We start from the raw sequence: 20,915 nt of genomic DNA, 5'->3' as shown, positions 1-20,915 counted from the left end.
GGCCTGTCGGTCTCTTCCTCAGGATCATGGAGGTTATTGTAGCTACACAACAAACATGGGAACACAATGTACACGTGTGTGTGTGTGTGTGTGTGTGTGTGTGTGTGTGTGTGTGTGTTACCATAGGGGTCTACCGGGCACAGATTCAGGGGCACCAGAGGTCACGAGGCCCTGGACCAACAGGTGAGGGGGGGTGAAGACAGAAACCACTCAGCTTTAATCAGTATAATCAAGAGACTGTGAGTGTGTGAGTAGCTACTGATCCATTTCTGATTGATCAACTTGTTTTGTTAAAGGGACAACCAGGAGTTTTGTAAAAGCAAAATGTTTCCACACTACATTTATGAGCCTCCGCACCGTGAAATTCTTTGACCGGGTCAAGACAGACTCATGTTTTCATTCATCAAGAATTAAAGTCAGAGGTTGGAAGACGATCACATACCGTCGTAGTTCCCACCATAAACGGAGATTCATACGGCGGCGTTATTCTCATGACTCGCCACGAAACCGAAAGTAAAGAAACGCTGGTCGGCTCGCCCAGCATTTCCACCACCACTAATAATAACAAAATAACCATAGAGACAAAACCATAGATTTATCTAAAATGGACCATTAACAAGTGGTAACGGAGATTCATCCACATTAATATCAGACTTTTTATAACCAGATAGAAACTCCTGGTTGTCCCTTTAAATCATTGATTATTAGTTTATTTATTCATTCGTTTCATTCATAGAAAAATCTAAATTCTAATAAATACCAATGCAGCTCCTGAATGAAAGGTAACTCATGTTGTCCGCCCCTATAGACACTATAAATTACCTGATATGACATGAACCAGTTTTTGAATAAAACCTGAATGTTTTTTAACACCTTAAAGTCTGTTTTGTTTTGTTGTTCTGTATTCTCCAGACAGAAGTCGTTACAGGCGCGTTTCGCACCGAGTCGATGTGTTTTTATCTTCTGTTCCAGACTACGTAAAGAGAAACAAGTTGATGATGATTCTGTCGTCCTCTCGCTTATGGATAAATAAAGAAGAAGCAAATAAAGCTGCAGTGGAACTATCATGATGACTTCAACAGTTTGATAGATTATTGATTATTAGCTCTACTGGAGCCACATGTTGAAAAGAAGGCGATCACCAGTTTCCATGACCCTGAACACACACGGATCGAAACACTGATGTGATTGGTCAGAATCTGAAAAATGTAAAAGGTCGAACCTGTTCTGAAAACGTTAATGAGGGATTAAAGTTTCAGAATCAGACTTTAAACACGAGGTTGAGTCCACTCTGATTCACAATTTCAAAACTTTTTTATTTTAAAGCTGAAAATCATGAAACCAAAAGCAAAGTGAAGAACAAGAACACTCAACTAGAAAACATAAAAAAGATGAGGGAGGGGGGGTCAGTTTACATGTTGTCTTCATCAGAGTCATCCTCCTCCTCCAGCGAGTCCTGAAACACACACACACAGATACACACAGGTATGTTAGAGAGAAACACACACAGGTAAACACACTTGATCTTTGTTTCTCTGGCGTTTTCACAGCCGGTTGTTCTGAAACAGAGCGTTTCCCCTCAGACCGGTTCGTTTGGTTTGTTCCCTGGTCTGAAAGTCTAACAGTCTTTCTGGTGAAACCCCTCAGATCATCATCAGATCATCGGCCCCTAAACGTCTCCACCTGTAGTTCACTGTGTTTCTATTTCTGCTGCTTCATCTCTACAACATTATACAACCTGAGGTGTTCAAGATGGTGATGAAGCATCTGGAGGAGGAGGAGGAGGAGGAGGAACAGGGAGAAGAGAGGGAAGAGGAGGAGACAGGAAGACTAGGTGAAGAAGGAGGAAGAAGAGGAGAAGAAAGAGGTGGAGGGGGAGAAGGAGAAACAGAAGGAGGAAGAAGAGAGAAAGGAGGAGGAAGAGGAGAAGAAGGAAGAGAAAGAAGAAGGAGGGAGAGGAGAAGAAGGAAGAGGAGAAAGAGAAGAAGGAGGAGGAAGAGGAAGAGAATGATGAGGAGGAGAAAGAGAAGAAGGAGGAGGAAGAAGAGAGAAAGGAGGAGGAGGAAGAAGAGAAGGAGGAGAAAGAGAAGAATGAGGAGGAAGAGGAGAAGAAGAAGGAAGAGGTGGAAGAGAAGGAGGAGGAAGAGGAGGTGGAGAAGAAGAAGAAGAAGGAGAAAGAGGTGGAGGGAGGAAGAAGAGGAGATGGAGGGGGAGGAGAAAGAGAAAGAGAAAAAGAAGAAGGAGGAGAAAGAGAAGGATGAGGAAGAGGAGAAGGAAGAAGAGAAGGAGGATAAGGAGGAAGAGGATGTGGCCATCGTCATGGTTACAGCTCTACCAGCATCAGTCTCTCACCTTGGCGTATTTCTCGGCCTCCTCTCTGACGTCTTTAGGCACCAGCTCGTGTCGTCCGTTAGTGACTGAGGGAGAGAGAGAGGGGTTACCATGACAACCAAACAGCTGAGTTACAGGTCAAGAGGAGCTGAGCTCTGATTGGTCCTTACGTTCTCCCACCCAGCTGAGCTCCAGCTCGAAGGCCTTGTCCTTCACCTCGTCGTGGACGATGTAGATTCTGGAAAACAAAACACACACAGGCTTTTATTTTGAAAATCACCGACTCACTGGTTCTCTAACTGTTTCACATCAACGACTTAAACCGACACAAACTAAACCACCGACCCCACGGGACGAGGTTATGAAAGTTTGGTTCAAAATACGTTTTTAGTCAATGTACGTTCAAATCAGGGCCCATGGCGTGAATGTTTGGTAACACTAGGGCTGGGCGATACGGTGATACGGTGATATTAGATGGTGAAGGATTAGAGCGTGTAGACGATCTGCCAAAGTGCAGAGATCGTAGGATCGTCTGGGGCTCATTCTGCAGTTCTATGCTGCAAAGCGCAAACAAAGGACATTTGCAAAGTTTGCTAAAAGAGAAAACAACAGTTACTTTAGTTTGTATTTTTATTTGACCCTTTTCAATCAGCTATTTAGTGTTTTGATACATTTAAAATCCTGTTAAAATGACTGTGTTGAATAAAACAAACAGTAATGTCTTCATTGATATTTTACTATCATGTTTATTGAAAACTACCTTTTATGTTGCAAGAGTGCACTTTATCAGAGTGTTGTTGTTTACCTTTCACTATGTTTACGTTGTTTGCACATGTTGGCAAAACTGCAACTATTTAGATTAAAGTCTGTTCAGAAAGGTTCTTTGGCCTAAATTGTCTGTTTTCCTTTTTTCGATTTAAGATCGTGATGAAATCGAAATCGTGACTTCATTTTTAAAAAATCGTGATATGATATTTTTGCCACATCGCCCACCCCTAGGTAATACTGTAGAAAAACTTCTGGAAAAAGGTGGTAAGATTTTTATTTTATTTTTAAAGAAGGAAAGAAAGAAAAAAATCTCTAGAAAAGTGGTTAAAAAAATTTTTTTTTAAAAACAATTCTAGAAAAAAAAGTAGGAAAATTTCTCCCCAAAAAAGTTTTCTAAAAGATCAACAGAAAGTGTAGCCTGACGCACCAGACTACATCATGAACATGTCTAGTGTGTCAACGAGCGGTAGACCTCGGCTCAGTCCAGGGGGATGAAGGCTGTCTGTCAAACTGCCTCTGCACCAACAGGGTAGCGCTACGACCAATCAGAGCAAAGAGCAGGATGATAGGGTAGCGCTACGACCAATCAGAGCAAAGAGCAGGATGATAGGGTAGCGCTACGACCAATCAGAGCAGAGAGCAGGATGACGTCGTAGATTAAACTTTACATCCTCCTTCTAAATGAACGACTTCAGGTCAGTTTCCTGCTCAACTTTGAAAGAAAATGACCAGTTGAATTCTGTCAAAGTTGATGCCAACGCCGATTCAAACCATTCCTTTACCAAAGCCATCTATCTTCTGGTCATGTTTTACACCGTCGCAAGTCTGTCGTCATGGCGTTAAGCCGCCCAACGACTCTCTAAACAGATAGAGCGCTGTGATTGGTCAACACAAACGCTGTTCCAGACTCAAAAAGTTCCTATGGCTCGTTTCTAGACCCACCTACGGAGCAAAGAGATCTGCTGCTGTTGCTAGGGTAAAGAGAGATTTATAGGCTAGGAAAAAGTGGTAAATTTCTAAAATAAAAAAGTGGAAACATTTCTCAAGATTTTTTTTTTTAATTCTAGAAAGTTTCTACATTTCTCAAAAAAATCATTAAAAAAAGTCAAAAAATCCTGCACCGGGCGGCCCTTTCCTGCATGTCGGCCTCCCCATTCCCTGTCTTTCTCAACTGTACTTTCTAATAAAGGCATGAAAAGCCAAAAAAAATTATACATATAAATATAAATTCTAGAAAAAGTGGTAAAATGTGAGAACCAGTGGTGTGACTTACATCTTGGCGACCTCCTTGACCAGCTCCCTGCACGTCATGTCCTTCATCTGACAAACACAAACACAGACACAACGTTACTCTGTTAGCAGCCTCGTCCAATCAGCACGCACCGTTCTACTTCCTGTCTGCTTCTTTTATTTTTCTACTTTATTGCAAACAACTGAATGAACAAACCAGGAGGGAAACAGTTCACTACATTCAGTCAGAATTAAGGGTTGAATCAGTAACTAACTGCTACGCTTCATTAGTCAGATCATTCTGAACACTGAACAGATCTTTGACAAGTTTTAGAGTTTCTTTAGAGATAATAATAATAATAATAATAATAATAATAATAATAATAATTTATGAATGAAGCGTTCGTCTCAGGTGATTTTAGTGAAACATTTCTCATTCAGTCTTGTAGAAGTGGAACCAAGTACAACAGAAGTCTAGAGATACACGATGCTGGAGACTTTGTGGGGAGAATAAAGCCAGTCATTTTCATATCTTGTGGGGATGCCCCTGTATTCTCCCTTGTTGGCGGGAGTTACAGAAGAGAAGGGAAAAAATTCTGAAAGTGAAAATTCCATTTACATTTGAAGTTTTATATTTTGGGAAAAGAGAACCAGGAGATTACAAGAAAAATACATATTTCTAATAATGCTGGTGGCAGCTAAAAAAGCCATCACCAGAAAATGCAAAAATGGAGGATTGGGTCGAGGTTATGTTCAATATTTATAGAATGGAGAAGCTGACTTTCTCAACTAGACTAAAAACAGAGACTTTTAAAAATTACTGGGAAAACTGGGTTAATTTTGTGTCTCCATTGAGAACAGACTTTGTGCAGTAACAGGGTTTATACAGGAATCTTGAAGTTAATTTTAAAACCTTTTAAAGACTTTTTCAAGACCATCTCAATATTTTTTAATACCTCACCACTGCTTCAAACTGTAACCATTTACATCAGTGACACTTTTGACGTAACAGTTTTAGTTTGTGATAAAGACTACAGATCACTACGATACAACAGAATTTAAAATAGGCTGGGATAATAAATAAAAGGCAAAGTTTATCAGTTAGTTAGATAGTTTATCTTTTTCATTAACCGGTTCATCTTTGTTTTTTAACAAAACTAAAACTAATAAATTCACACTCACAATGTTTTTTAGGACTCAAACTCTTGGACAGCTAATTCAGAAAAAATACCTTTAAAATTTAAGACTTTATAAAGTTGTGAAAAGACTTTTTAATACTTTTTAAGGGTCTTAATTTTCCCAAAATTGATTTATCACCTTTTAATACTTTTCAAGACCCCGCGGATACACTGAGTAAGGACAATGTGTATGGTAGATTACTGATCCCCTTGGTTCAGGCTACAAACTGGTTCATTGTTCATATGTTTATCATGTTTACCCTCCTACAGGAGAAAAGGGACGATGGAAGAGAGATGTGAAAATAAGGACAGGAGTGAAAAAGCGTTTTTTTTTTTCCTTCAAATTTACTCGTAACTTTCTGTGAGAATGTATGTTTATATAAAGTTTGTCTCTGCTCCCTGGTGGAGAAGTTGTTGTAAACTGTTTGAAAATTGTATATGTGAAATGTTAAATATTGATATGTGGAATCAATAAAAAACGTTATTTAAAAGAAAAAAAGAAGTTGAACCAACCTGCAGTTTCTCGATCTCGGTCTTTGCTGCTTGTTTCGCTTTTCCGATGGCGCAGCCCCAGTAACCCTGCACACACACACACACACACACACACACACACACAGCGTCTGGTTAACGGTCCAACAACAACAACAACAACACGTGTCTCCATCATCAGCAGTAACCGTGGCAACAGACTCACGTATGAGATGCCGGACGGGTCGACCATGTAGAGCTGAGGACCGTCGTCTTTGTCGTATGAACCCAGGATGAAGCTACACACACACACACACACACACACACACACACAAACACACACACAGACACACAGGTGTCCGTCAGGCCTCGGTGTGTTTAACCACATGATGATGATGATGCAGTGTTTCCTCTACATTCATTTAGGAGTGGCGGCGATGACAACGACGCAGCAGAACGATCCTGTGTAGGAGCTGTCTGTGGTTACTTAAAGCAGAAGTCAGGTGAATGTTTGTGTTAATATAAGTCTTAAATAGTTGTATCTTCCGACAGCAATCACTTCTATAGAGTGTTTGGTCTGAAACACGGGTCTGTCAGTCACTCTGCTCTGCTCTGAGCCCAGGAGAAAACTTTCCTCGTATCCTACAACCTTTATCCAATGAGGAGAGAGAACGGCATAAAGGGGCAGTCCTCTCTGTGTGTGCAGCCAAGGGATGCGCCTGAATGTGGTGACGTAGGGACGAGGACCAATAGATCCATGACGAGGGCGGGGGCTGCTAACTCCATCTGCTGACAAGACGTTATGGTGCGTTCAAGGCAACTCGTAACTGGTGTTTTTCCGACCGTGAAGTGGTACCAGTTCGATCTGGTACGAGTTCACGGGTCAGAAGTTACGAGTGGCCGTTATAGTGACTTTCACAGGTAAAACAGGTCGGAGAAACACCAGTGTGTTGCCTGGAACGCTACAAAGTCGTAAGTTGTGACTTGAAGCTGTAATTTACGGTTTCAAAAGCCTGCCTGGAACGCAGCATTAGCCAAAACCACCGGACCACTTACTGAAGCTTTAAACAAAAGTCTCTTGAATAGGCTGTCAAACAAAGACAACTATGGACTGTGGAAGTTTGAATACGGTGGCTAGATACAGAACTTATCATGACGTGAACCATAGCCCATGTTGCGGTTAAAAAAAAGTAAAAAAGAAAAGAAAAGATGTTGATTCGGTGGAAACGATTTTTAAAAACATCCTAGAGGAAACACTGTGATGTCATCAGTGTGCTGTGACTCACCTGCAGCCGAACGGTCTGACGGCGCTGTACAGTGTGTAGGCGTGGACGTACATGGCCACTCGGTCTGACAGGTGCTGCAGCGGGAGAGACACACGGTCGCTTAGCAACGCACATCGACAACAATTTGGAAGAAGATCAGCAGACCAAGTGTTACGTATTGGGTGAAACAGATGCTGACAACCTTTCCTTTGGAGACAGTGACATACATACGAAAAGGAAGGCAAGGCATATTCGAAGAGATATGGAAACCGTTTAATGTGTTTGTTAATGCTATCAATTTAGCAAATGACAATGAAGAGTAAAAAAAAAAAGTAGTCACAGGGTTCCTACACATTTTAAATTTCCAAATTCCATACTTTTTCCAGACCCTAATTTCCGGATTTCCACTACAAAAAACTCAAAATCTTTCCAAGAATATTTGTCTTATTTCTAGTCAAAACAAATCTCATTCTACTTAAAATAAGACTCATCACATTAAAAGCAGCTTGTTTTTAGACACTTTTTACTTCTTTCAAGCAGATTTTCACTTGAAATCAGTAGAAAAATCTGATAGTGGAGCAAGTTTTTCTTTCTTATTACAAACACAAAAAACTTGCTTTGACTGGCAGATTTTTCTACTTATTTCGAGTGAAAATGTGTTTGAAACAAGTGAAAATGATCTAAAAACAAGTTGATTTTTAGGTGATGAGTCTTATTTTAAGTGGAAAGAGATTAGTTTTGACTAGAAATGAGACATTTTGACAAGAAATAAGGCAAATCAAATATTCTTGGAAAGATTTTGAGTTTTTGCAGTGTCTCAGTAAAAACTTTTTTAAATAATTTGTGACATTTGAGTAAATAGATGTGTTTCATGTTAATAAAGCATGCAATTAATCATTTGTTTTCATTATTCTGAATTTGTATGCCATTATGAAACCAAATCATTTCCAGGATATTGTAGCTAGGTACAATAGCCCATAGGCTACAAAGTAATAATGTGAATAAGACCAAACCCAGATAAGTATTAAGATAAATATATTTCCATACATTAGTTTCCGTTTTCCATACTTTTCAAGACCTGGAAATGTATGAAATCAAATTCCATATTATTCCATACTTTCCATACTTGCGTAGGAACCCTGTAGTCATGTAAACCTTGTAACAGGATTAATGATTTCAAACACCCGCAATTTGTATTAAGCCCTTAAATTATGCACAAAATGTTTTCTGGCTGAGAAGTGGATGTTTGTGATGTGTATGTGTAATGGTGCCTTCATTAATGGAGCACAGATCTACATATTTGATATAACTACATATATGTAAATACAAGTGTATGTACGAAAATGTTAATAAATATATTGTTTAAAAAAAAACCAACAACATCAATGACATCATCGACCGTGCAGCAGCAGCAGCAGCGTTGCGTCACCTTGAGAGGAATGTCGTGGCCGTAGTTTGACCTGAAGTTGGAGGCTTCTTCTCTGGCCACCTCAGCGAGCGAGCGAGCATCAGCCAACAGGCCGGCCACCGCCTGGAGAGAGAGACACAGAGCATCCAGATTCAGATTCAGAAAACCTTTATTGTCCCCTGCACATAGCAGTGGAAATTTTCCTTAAACGTGTGCATACGTGCGCATAAAAGAAACATAAAAACACAGTTTAGCATAATATAAAACAAACAACAAGTAGATACAGAATGACACAAGTAAAAACAGAATAAAAACCTTAAAAGAACATTAAAAGATTTCATAGTGAATTATTGATGATGGATGTGATAAATGATTTTTTTCCCTAAGCATGTCCTTGCTAAAGAGTTAACCTGTAGCGACGGCCTGAGGGAAGAAGTTGGAAGGAGTTGTGTAGTGGGTGAGAGGGGTCGTGTAGGATGGTGGTGGTTTTACGTCTGACTGCCTGTGTGTGGACAGAGAGGTCTGAGAGGGACGACTGGTATTTTACTTGCATATCTGAGGATGCGTGACAATTTGTTTTTGTCCTTGACAGAAAGAAACGTGTACCAGGATGAGATGTTGTAAGTTAGGACTGACTCAATAAGTGATCTGTAAACAACTGTTAAAATGTCTTTGCTCACATTAAAGCTCAACTCAATTTCCTCAGCAGAAACAGCCGTGGAAATTGAGGAGTTTTAATGTGAGCAAAGACATTCAGACCATTCACTCATTTATTTATTTATTTATTTATTCATATTTAACCCAAATAACCCCCCTCCCCCCCAAAAAAAGACTAATGCTGCGTTCCCATGGCGTCCGGCAGACGGCAGACCAGATGTCATGTTAGTGGACGAACAACTGTAAAACTAAATACCCGTGGACAGTTAACGCCGTCCCGAGTTCAAATATTTTAACTTTTTTGCCATCTGCTGCGACGGTGTCCTCGACCGAACGTTGACGTATGAGTACGAGTATGTTGACGTTGCCATAGCAACATGGTGACACGTCTCTCCATCGGACCGTTGGTTTGGTTTTACCGTTCACCGTCTGACGGTCTCCATGTGAACGCAGCATTTCTCAACCGGCCGGGCCAGGCGGACAAACCCAACGGCTTCCAGGTCGGAAAAATATGAAAGTGACTCGGTCGGGTCGGGTCGGGTCGGACCTCGAGCTTCCTTTTCCTCTCTCATAAAACACATTCCTGGTGTAAATTGTTGTTTGTTCACAAGTGAGTCTCAGAGAAACGTCCCACTCTGCATCCTGTGCTGCTGTGGGCAGAGTAGGGCTGGGCGATATGACGATATTAGATCGTGAAGGATTAAAACATGTAGACGATCTGCCAAAGTGCAGAGATCGTAGGATCGTCTCTAGGGCACATGTGGTGCATTTTATCAGAGTATGTTTACGCACATGCAACTGCAACTATTTAAATGGGCTCTATACAGAAAGGCTCTTTGACCTAAATTGTCTGTTTTTCAATTTTCGATTGAAGATCGTGACAAAATCGAGATCGTTATTTTATTTTTTAAAAATCGTGATATGATATTTTTGCCATATCGCCCCCCCCTAGGGCAGAGCGACTGCTGCAGCTGCTCGTCAACAGCACGCGCACTGGTTGGTGGATAAATCTCCACTAAGACGCACCGTTCCCGCGGCCGAGATTTAATCAACTGTGCCTGCTGATCAAAGGCAAGTGTAGCCTGCAGCGGTACGTTAAGTCCCTCCCGTTAGCGGTCCGGTACCGGAGGAGCCAGAAGACGATGCTGCGTCACCGGCAGCGGCTCCTCCTGCTGCAAAGAAAGCACGCTGCTTTGTTTTTTCTTTTTCCCGGTCGGGGCAGATAAGGCTCCATCGGGTCTGGGCTTAAAAACCCGCGGGTCGGGTCGGGAAGGGGAGGGTTGTAATCTTCAGGCCCGTTGAGAACTCTAGACTCGGTGACTATAAACTAGTTGAACGGCTACAAAGAACAAAAAGAGTTTGAGAATCATTTCCCAAATGGAAAGAAAAAATGATTTCCACAACTTCCTCCAACAAGATTTAATTTTCTTCTTCTTCTAAATCATTCAGATCATTCTGGGAGAGAAAATAGATAATAAATATGTCACACATCAAGACGTGTTTATTTTCTCTTAAGTTTTAATTTAAGTGTTATTTTGTTCATTATATACATAAAGTAACTGATGAGGTATATTTTTGTTTCGTTTCACTGAGTCTTCGCCAATAAAGCCCATTTGAATCAGAGAGTTTCAGTTTCTCGTCGGGTCATTAACGACCGTCAGGATTGGTCAGACAGCCAAGAGAGGTTGTGACATCACGTGACATCATCAGCTCACTGAGCGAAACCTTTTCTCAGCATCATCACTCCTCCTCCCAGTAGCCAATCACAGGAATCGATCGATCGATCAATAGTTGTCTGAGCTCTGACTGGCCTCTTCACTAGTGATGTGTGTTGCCGTGCCGAGGCTTCGAAGCGCGCATCGAGTAATCCAGGAAGTATTTTGTGAAGCGCGTATCGAAGCGTGTATCGATGACGTATGAGATGACGTCCGAAGCCTCGCCGGCCCGTTGCTCCGCCTACTGGTTCAGGAAGCGGTTTGCGATTTGGTGGTGGTGCTATTCGAGCGTATTCGAGGCACAGTGACACGCAGTGGAGGTTCCCCTGCATCCTGTGGTGTTTCTGCATCGATTGCAACATGTGTTTCAACAGTATTATCTCTATTCTGAATAAAAATCATTCCACAAGTTCAACAAGCACGTTCACTGCCCCACAACCCACGCTAACAGAAGTGTAACGGAGATCCGCGGGTAAAGTCACAGTCACGACCGTTACGACTCATGAGGTACGAGTAAAGACGAGAAACAGCATATTGCGGTTAGCGAAACGATTAGCATTGTTGCCTGCGGTGCGGAAGATTCGTGTTCGAGACCCACTCAGGGCCTGAAACTGAAAATTTTTATCTACAGTCCTCACCCTCATTCCCACTTTCCCTTATGACTCTTTATGGACACAAATCGCCTATTTAAACCAGTAAAAAGTTCAAATATATAACTAAATATATATATAGCTACACTACAGACCACTATATCATTGTAATATTAATTTTTCCTGTTTAATTCTTTTTGGCCAGTAGATGGCCTAGTAGAGCAACTGAAGCCCCAAGAAGCTTTGCCCTTGATGAACCAATTTGATGGAAAGCTTCGAATGCTTCATGAGGCTTCATCTGGCCATCACTACTCTTCACCATGGCAACAGCAGCAGAGGCTCATGGGAACTGCAGCGTTTAGAGAAGAGCGGCGAGACGAGACCTTCAACGGCCAATCAGACGACAGATCAGCTCCACAACGTTTCATTAACCCGTGTGTGTGTGTGTGTGTGTGTGTGTGTGTGTGTGTGTGTGTCTGAGTGTGTGTGTGTGTGGTTACCATGCCGACGTGTCTGTCGATGTTGAAGATGCGTTTGTTGGACCCCTGCTCGTAGAGTTTAGACAGGACGAGCTTCTCCACGCCGAACACCACGCCGTCCTTACAGCGGATAGCGATGGCCGTGCTGCACACACACACACCAAACACACACCAAACACAAACACACACAACAAACACCAACATTTCATTGGTCGATTCGTAGAAGGAAAAACAAACAAACATTTGGAGCCGCATCTTTTCAAAATTAAGTCAAAATCAATACGATTGAACTGTTTATGAACGGCTGTAGGGCTTTTAATTTGAAGGGCCAGACTGGTCCCTGTGATACAGCTGTTTTGAGCAGCGTTGCCAACTTGGCGACGAGTGTCGATTGGTCGTCTAATCGCTCTACATGACGACTACTGGTCGACCAATAGGATCTGTGGTTCCTTCTTCAGACAGCTGAACAACATCTGGACTCACCTGCTGTTCTCCACGGCCTTCATGGCGTATTCTACCTGGAAGACCCGGCCGTCCGGAGAGAAGGTGGAGGCCGACAGGTCATACTGCAACACACACACAAAGACACACAGTGTTTAGTAAACTGAAATAACAATGACAGTTTATCCAAAAAGGAGAACTCAATGAAAACTCCAGGTATCGATGCTAAACTAAGGTAAAGAGAGAGAGCTTAGTTAAGTTTTCTTCCAAGAAAACTTCTCCTAACACCTCAACAACTACAACTAAGACTAAATAAAAACTAGTCAATTCCTCTAAAATAAAAACTAAACTAAAACTGATCCATCACTTGTTGAACTCACTACAACTAAAGTGTTTTTTCTCACTTGTTAAGTGTTAATGCTGATCAAGGCTAACAGAATGGAGATGAGAATTGGACTATGGGAAATATGATGTACAAGAATACGGACTAGGCCTAATATTTACAAAAATATATTCAAAAGAAAAAAAAGAAAAGACTTTTAATTTCAAGAATCAAGAATTCAAGCAAGTGTAACTGTATAATATACACATCCTCGGTGTTTGTATGCATGTCAAATAAAAAATAAGTTAAAAAAAAAAAAAAGCAAACTGAACCTTCACTCAGACAGTTTTGTCTAACTTACTCGAACTGAAAGTGATTCTTCATAACAAACTGAAGCTGGATGACAATGAAACAACGATGACTCAACAACAAAAGTCTCAATAGTTGATCAATAGATTGATTTGTTATCAGAGCGGATCTATGATCAATTATAACCAGTTCTTCTATATAAACTTCTTATTAAAACTTTCTTATTAAAACAAAGTCCAGAGCATCAACAACTCTGACACCACGACGCTGCAGTGTAGTGACAGCCTGTTAGCCGTTAGCACCGTTAGTTAGCACCGTTAGCTCCGACTCAAACAGCGGCTCCTCTGACTCACAGACGCGGCATTAAAACGGCCCCACGGCGGGAAACTGTCCGCACCATCCCGGGTCAACACCAGAACTCTAACCCTCCATGTAACCCGGGATAAAACTACAGAACCGGTCCACTTTCGGTTTCGGGTTTAGCCGCTGTTAGCTGCTGTTAGCTGCTGTTAGCGGGCCTCGCTGTGACTCAGCAGGCTAACGCTGCTAGCCGTTAGCCGTTAGCCGCTAGCCGCTAGCTGCTAGCTGTCTGTCGTTGTGATCAATGGGAGATCTCCGGTACCAAAGCGGACAGTTCCGGACTGAACCGGACCGAACCGGACCAGACCGGGACACGGACTGGTCCATGGAGCCGTGAACCGGACCACGGCACCCGGAGAGGCTCGGACACTCACCCCGGTCCCGATGGAGCTCATGTTCACACACACGGAGGAGAGTCCAGCAGCAGCAGCTCTGAGCTCAGACTTTCACAATAAGAGCATCAACAGCGACACTTCCGGTCCTTCACGACAAAAGCGCCGATGAGTCGTCACTTCCGACGTCACAATGAGACGCCAGGCACTGCCGCATAACTTTTATATATTATATCTCTCATTCTTATTCATCTATTTTTTTTAAAATCATTTATTAATTTCATTATCTATAATAATTATATTCTGTTTATTACTATCTTTACTCTCTTTTTTCATATTTATTCCATTTATGTATTGCAATTTGGACATGTCTGATTGTTTGTATATATTATACTGCTACTATTATACTGAGCGGGGAAAAAGTACAGTACAGTATAAAGGTAGATGTTTGTGTTAAAGCAGAAGTAAGTGATATATTTGTGTTAATCTAAGTCTTAAATAGTTGTATCTTCCGACAGCAATCACTTCTATAGAGTGTTTGGTCTGAAACACGGGTCTGTCAGTCACTCTGCTCTGCTCTGAGCCCAGGAGAAAACTTTCCTTGTATCCTACAACCTTTATCCAATGAGGAGAGAGAACGGCATAAAGGGGCAGTCCTCTCTGTGTGTGCAGCCAAGGGATGCGCCTGAATGTGGTGACGTAGGGACGAGGACCAATAGATCCATGACGAGGGCGGGGGCTGCTAACTCCATCTGCTGACAGGAAGTTAGACAAAACCACCGGATCGCTTACTTCTGCTTTAAAGCTCCTTCAAAATAAAGGTAGATGTTTGTATTAAAGTTCCTTCAAAATAAAGGTCCAAACAGTATAAAGGTAGATGTTTGTGTTAAAGCTCCTTCACTATAAAGGTAGATGTTTGTGTTAAAGCTCCTTCAAAATAAAGGTCCATACAGTATAAAGGTAGATGTTTGTATTAAAGCTCCTTCAAAATAAAGGTAGATGTTTGTGTTAAAGCTCCTTCAAAATAAAGGTAGATGTTTGTATTAAAGCTCCTTCAAAATAAAGGTAGACGTTTGTGTTAAAGCTAGAGAAATGCACACAGCCTGGATTCAGAAACTGAGCCTTAAAACCAGCCGTCAGGACTTCCTGTCACTTTGTGATGTCACAACTAAGCCCCGCCCCCTCACCACCTGGACCATCCATCCAACAACTTACAGGATTTTTAGTTTCTCTGAGTGTTTTATTCTGAAATCTGCTCTATTTTTATTGGATAATGTTAAAAAACAGTCTTGTTGTTACTAGAGAAGCTGAGACAGGAGATAGAAAACTACACTGAGATGGATTTTAGATCAGCCCTTCAAAATAAAAGTCAGCAGATGAAGAGCAGAATATCTAACTCTTAAATTTACTTCATTTATTTTACATAACTGTTTGCTGATTTTGTTTTGATAATGTAGAGACCCACCACACCTCTCCGTCCAATCGGAGCGCTCGTCCCTCTGACATCAGTAAAGCGTCGACACAGAGTTGAGAAAGTGTCCGTAAAGTTTTATTCAGTCTCAGTATGACCAGGTGGATCACAGACCTGCTGAACCGGAAACAACTAAAATGTTGTGAACTTCATAATCAGCTCTTTAATTATTATTATTATCATTATTATCATTATTCTTATTAATTCTTCTTGTCACTTTATTTCTGTTTCGTCTCCATCTTGAATCAGTTAATGGAAGCTTTGGTCACATAAGAGTGAAAAAACATTCGTATACAGTGCACTTTAAAAAAGAACGGGAACAAAAAACAGTTTCATTCTGTGATTTTACAACTTTTTTTTTTTTTTTCTTCTTTCTCCACAACCAACCAATCAGACGGAGCGATGGTCGACGTTAAGGCAACAGACCGACGCCCACACGGCAACGCAGTGACACAAACATCCCAGTCAGGTAGAGGAATAAAAGAAGCTACAGTTAGAGTGAAGATGATGATGATGATGATGATGATGGTGGTGAAGAAGATGAAGATGAAGATTAGCGTTCGTTAGTTAACTAATACAAACATGTACAAGGCTTTTGTTTTGTTTTTTACTTAGTGACGTTTACACTTTAAAGGGATAGTATCATTTTTTTTTAAAGTGTGGTTGTATGATCTCCAAATAGCCCCTAAGTACTTTAATTGCAGTAGAAGACTCTCTGCACTCCTCCCGTTAGCAACGCCAGCCCATAATAGCCCTGCCCAGAGATTTACAACATACAGTGTTGTGAACAGACCCAAAGAAACGGCCTATTTTCACGGCCTAAAAGAGGTTTTACCTGAAGAAAACAACATACACAGTTCCATTGTTCGCTATAATATAATTTTTTCCAGGAAAAACACAGTTTTTATTTGGACCTAACCAACTGCTGATCGGCGGGCGCTAACCCTGGGCGGAGGGATACGTGAGTTGGTTCGGTCCAAATAAAAACTGTGTTTTTCCTGAACTTTGTGGGGCTGGAAAAAATTATATTATAGTGAACAATGGAACTGTGTATTTTTTTTCAGGTAAAACCTCTTTTGGGCCGTGAAAATAGGCCGTTTCTTTGGGTCTGTTCACAACACTGTATGTTGTAAATCTCTGGGCAGGGCTATTATGGGCTGGCGTTGCTAACGGGAGGAGTGCAGAGAGTCTTCTACTGCAATTAAAGTACTTAGGGGCTATTTGGAGATCATACAACCTCACTTTAAAAAAAAAAAGATGCTATCCCTTTAATAAGAACGGGAACCGAGAGCTGGACTCAAAACACCGTCACACAGCAGCAGCACAGGAAGTTCACCGTCACAATAAAACCACCCCCGACCCCCAACACACACACACACACACACACACACACACGTACATACGCACACACACACACACACACACACACACGCACCGCCAAAATAAGACGACAGAACGGAAGAGGAAGAAGATGAAGAGAGAGAGGACAGACGACAGGAAGTGTAACGAGCTCCATCTTATCAAGGTGTTTACAGCTGATGACAAACAAACAATCAAACAAACAAACGATCCTCCTCAGTCCAGATGATGACATCATCACGTTGATAAGATGGAACCAGGAACCAGGAACTAGGAACCACCAACTGGGACACAACCGGTCCAGGTCCAACTCTGATCCAGGAATCCCAGTTCCAGTTACACCACAGTCCTGACGCTGGACCAGCAGAACCAGCAGAACCAGCAGCACCGGTCCAGGTTCTATGGGTCTTCCATTAAACCAGTAGAACCAGTCCAGGTTCTATTGGTCTCCTAAAGCTGCGTTCACACCGGACCTTTGATTTTTGTCGCAGTCGCTCCGAAAAACCCGCTCCGTCGCTCAGCTGCATTTGCTCGTCAGTTTGTCACAGAGCCACAGACTCAGACACATTTTCGCTTTGATGACGTCATTAGTGATGCGCGGGCCGGGTTTTTTTCCAACCCGCGGGTCCCGCATCTATGAAGTATTTTGACCCGCCCCAGCCCGCCCCGCACCACCGCATCTATTTTCACAACCCGCCCCGACCCGCCCCGCTGCTATTAAACGTCAGACAGAGGCGCTGTGTTGCCGGTAGCTTGTCAGTGTGGACTGTGGAGCTCGTGAGGAGTGGGAGAGTCACAGTGCAGCGTGTAGCAGCAGCAGCAGCCGCCTCTCGTCCTCCCCGCTCTGCTCTCTGCTCTCTGCTCTCTGTGAAACCAACCCGCTCTGCTGATGCGCCCAGCCGCCGTCTCATCCGGTTCCCTCACACCTCCGCCGGCTTTCCCCTCAACATCAGCGCGGCCCTGATAACACTCTGGACTTCATCGTCAGTTTTTTTTTAATGACCCGCCCCGACCCGCACCGCAAATAAAGTAAAGATTTCTTGACCCGCGCATCACTAGACGTCATGCCCACTGCCATGTGTCTCTGTTTACACCGGCACCACCGGGATTACGGCAGCCAATCAGCGCTGAGCGACGAGCGACTGACGGCCGGAGAGAAAAAACGCTCCGTCGCTCCGAGCCCCAGCGATTTTTCACCTGGGAGAGTAAACGCTCCATCGCTCGTTTACATCGACTTAACATGTAAACTCGTCGCTCGTTCTAAAAACAAAAGGTCCGGTGTGAACGCAGCTTAATAAACCAGTAGAACCAGTAGAACGGGTCCCGGTGCTGCTGGTCCTGAGGAAGAGGAGGAGGAGGAGGATGAAGACGATGAAGAGGACGGTGTCTGTTAGTGATGAAGACGACAGACTTCCTGTCAGTTAACCCCTCCTCCCCCTCCCTGTCCGTCCGTCCAGGCTCCGCCCACAGCGGGGCCGGCGTGTTTGGCTGAGAAGGGGGCGGGGCTGTGGCGAGGGGGCGTGTCCAGTTGAATGTAGCCGTGGCGATGGACAGTTAGGTGTTGCCTTTCAGGATTCCCATACAGCTCTGCAGCAGCTGGAGGTTCCCCTGCACACACACAGACACACACAGTATCAATCAGCTATTATCAGTTATCATCAATTATCTATTATCTATTATCAGCTTCAGATCGTTTTGGTCTGTAACTAATTCATTACTGATAACAATAGTTCGACCAGGATTGTAACAACTTCTATATTATTCTACTTTTACTCTTCAGATATTGTTGCATCTATATTAGTAATGGTTCAACAATGTTTTCAAGCTGTCAGTTTTAAACTAATTTGAGAAAACTCAAGCTTTTCAATTCCTTCATACTATTCTTCACTAATTCAAGTAATTGCCACCCATTTCATACTGTTTCATCTTTTCAAGATTGATTCAGCAATTTCTTCACTTAATTCAGCATTGTTTCAACTTTTTATTCAGCTTCCAGCTTTCAGCATTCACCCGTATTTCCTTCAGGAAATCCATTCTCTAGTTCATTTATTTTTTCCCTTAAAGTATCAAAACAAAACAAAATAATAACCGTCACGTGAGCGTGCGTTCTGTGTGTTGTGTTGTGTTGTGTTGTGTTGTGAGGGCGGCGGTACCTTGGCGTGTTTGAGCTCCAGCTCCGCCAGCTCCACCAGGTTCTTCCTGAACGCCGCCACTCGTCTCGTCTTGAAGTCTATGAGCTCTGTGAACACAAGGGGGCGGAGCCACAGTCACATGAGACGTGTGACATCACAGAAACATCACATCATGACAGGTGGGCGGAGCTAACAGTGGGCGTGGTTACATGTGGGCATAGACCAGAGCTGCATTTTTATGCAAATGAGAATGACTGATGCATCCTGGGTAATTTAGGGGCAGCGCCCGGCATTTTTACATTGCACTCAGTGGCTTTTTGTGTTTTGATGGAGCGTAGACTAACTAACAATCAGTTTGAATGTTTTATTTTGTGTTTCTTTTGTAGCACTATGTCTCATCATTATTTTGACACCCTCTTTGAAACCCACCGTTCACGCTATCTTGAAAAATGACAATGAATGAATCTAGCGGTATGCTCCTTTAGCCTCCCACAGTGGCCAGAAATGTCTGACCCAGACATCTACACGTATTTGGTGGAATCACCGGGAGGTTTTGGCTCAGTGTTGTCTGGAAACAGCCTGTTAATAGACAACTTCTTGTTACTTAGTTTGTCAAGACAGTTAGGCTGAACTTTACAATGCTGCCCCTAAATTACCCAGGATGCATCAGTCATTCTCATTTGCATAAAAAAGCCGCTCTGGTCTATGGCTACATGTGGGCGTGGCTACTTGTGGGCGTGGCTACATGTGGGCGGAGCTACACACCTTGCTTGGCGGACTCGGAGATCTTCTCAAACTTGTGGCAGCAGAGCTGCTGGCTGGTCTCGGCCTGGAGGACGTCTCTGTTCTTGGCTCGAGCTTTGTCCAGAGCTTTGTTGGCGTTTTCATAGTCGACCAGAGACCGGCTCCTCCGGTACAGGAGGTCCTGCAGGAGGGGGGGGGGGGGGCATCAATACATGGACTCACACTACACATTACACATTACACACCTGGACTCACACCTGGACTCACACTGCACCAACTGTTTTACATCAAGGACCATAAACTGACACTAATTAGACCACAGACCCATTGTACAAAACTTTGAAGCAAACACCAGAAATACACAAACATTTGTTCTGAGACTGAAGAACGTTACTTTTTTAGTCAATGTACGTTCAGATTAGGACCAGTGGTGTGAATTTTTGGAAATATTGTAGAGACATTTCTGTTTAAACATTTCTAGAAATGTGCTATGCAAAAATGGGCTGCTGCTTCACCCGGCTGGTTCTCTGCTAAGGTGCTGGAGGCATCAAAAGTGTCCAAACTGAAGGAAAAGATCTCTGCACACTTAGATCTATGCAATTTCACTTCCTTCAGTTTAGAGAAATGTGCTAAAAATTCTCAATAAAATAAATAAAACAAATCTAGAAAAAAGTAGTAAGTAGGGATGAGCGAGTACAGCATTATCTGTATCTGTATCTGTATCTGTTAACCATATGAATTATCTGTATCTGTATCTGTACTCGGAGTGGGCGGGGCCTAAACCGGAAGTGGGCGGGGTTTAACCCAGAAGTGGGTCGGGTTGTCTTGAAATGGGCGAGGCTTTAACCGGTATGTTATTTTAAGCATGCAATTGATATGGGTTGATCAGAAATTGTTATATTTATTGCTGATTAGAAAACTGTTTACAGGACAGCATCAGCATTGAGCTTCAGATCAACGGTTTTGATCATGATAGCAAACAAACTATTTACACAACAAGTTTTACAACAATGAATACAACACATGTGGTTGCAATTATTAAGTAAAATGTAATGAACAAGAGTTTTCATACTCAACATAACTTTATTTTTTTTACTTTAATTTTTTTTTTTTTAATGATCAGTGTGATTTTTAATTTTTAACTTTATTTTATTTCCACACCAGGTGTGTGTGTGTGTGTGTGTGTGTGTGTGTGTGTGAGTAAGAGAGAGACAGCGACAGCTGAATGTCAGCTACTCTGTGTATCACTCATTATTCTGTATCACTGATCATGAGAGAGAGAGGAGGGGGGAGAGAGAGAGAGTTTGTGTGTGTTTTGTAATAGGCCTATTATTTATACCACTACTATTTTTTTTA

General features: G+C 42.4%; 2 protein-coding genes and 1 non-coding gene across 4 annotated transcripts in view; all 3 read right to left on the bottom strand.

The window, feature by feature from the left end:
• Window positions 1-1,295: 1,295 nt before the first annotated feature.
• On the bottom strand, window positions 1,296-13,955 carry psma3 (proteasome 20S subunit alpha 3). Its single transcript, XM_085768148.1, has 11 exons — window positions 13,896-13,955; window positions 12,573-12,655; window positions 12,111-12,234; window positions 8,670-8,771; window positions 7,262-7,335; window positions 6,202-6,274; window positions 6,021-6,086; window positions 4,373-4,419; window positions 2,502-2,569; window positions 2,353-2,417; window positions 1,296-1,456 (listed from the first exon to the last, which is right to left on the bottom strand). The coding sequence occupies exons 1-11, from the start codon at window positions 13,914-13,916 to the stop codon at window positions 1,412-1,414; spliced, it is 768 nt and encodes a 255-aa protein (XP_085624274.1). The 5' UTR covers window positions 13,917-13,955; the 3' UTR covers window positions 1,296-1,411.
• On the bottom strand, window positions 10,969-11,054 carry LOC146963167 (small nucleolar RNA SNORD53/SNORD92). Its single transcript, XR_015035005.1, has one exon. It is a non-coding gene; the product is annotated as a small nucleolar RNA SNORD53/SNORD92 (small nucleolar RNA).
• A 4,056-nt stretch (window positions 13,956-18,011) lies between the features above and the next one.
• The window catches only part of snx6 (sorting nexin 6), a 15,394-nt gene continuing 12,490 nt past the window's right edge, over window positions 18,012-20,915 (bottom strand). For both annotated transcript variants that reach the window (XM_085768143.1, XM_085768144.1), the window contains exons 12-14: window positions 19,581-19,740; window positions 18,837-18,922; window positions 18,012-18,291 (exon numbers count right to left, since the gene is read on the bottom strand). In XM_085768143.1, coding sequence (XP_085624269.1) covers window positions 18,238-18,291; window positions 18,837-18,922; window positions 19,581-19,740 — 300 coding nt within the window. In that variant the 3' untranslated portion in view covers window positions 18,012-18,237. The remainder of the gene's footprint in view (window positions 18,292-18,836; window positions 18,923-19,580; window positions 19,741-20,915) is intronic.

This window comes from Trachurus japonicus, chromosome 22, assembly GCF_045865225.1.
Source record: "Trachurus japonicus isolate A0001 chromosome 22, Traja_1.0".
Classification (NCBI taxonomy): domain Eukaryota; kingdom Metazoa; phylum Chordata; class Actinopteri; order Carangiformes; family Carangidae; genus Trachurus; species Trachurus japonicus.
The sequence above is the reverse complement of the archived record's forward strand: the minus strand, read 5'-3'. Positions and strand labels throughout refer to the sequence as shown.

Excerpts from the sequence above, each read along its gene's own strand:
- psma3 (XM_085768148.1), bottom strand. The coding sequence starts at position 13,916 with ATGAGCTCCATCGGGACCGGG. Across the intron at positions 6,275-7,261 it reads GTCAGACCGTTCGGCTGCAG|CTTCATCCTGGGTTCATACG; the intron begins GTGAGTCACAGC and ends GTGTGTGTGTAG. Across the intron at positions 2,570-4,372 it reads GTCAAGGAGGTCGCCAAGAT|AATCTACATCGTCCACGACG; the intron begins GTAAGTCACACC and ends TTTGTTTTCCAG.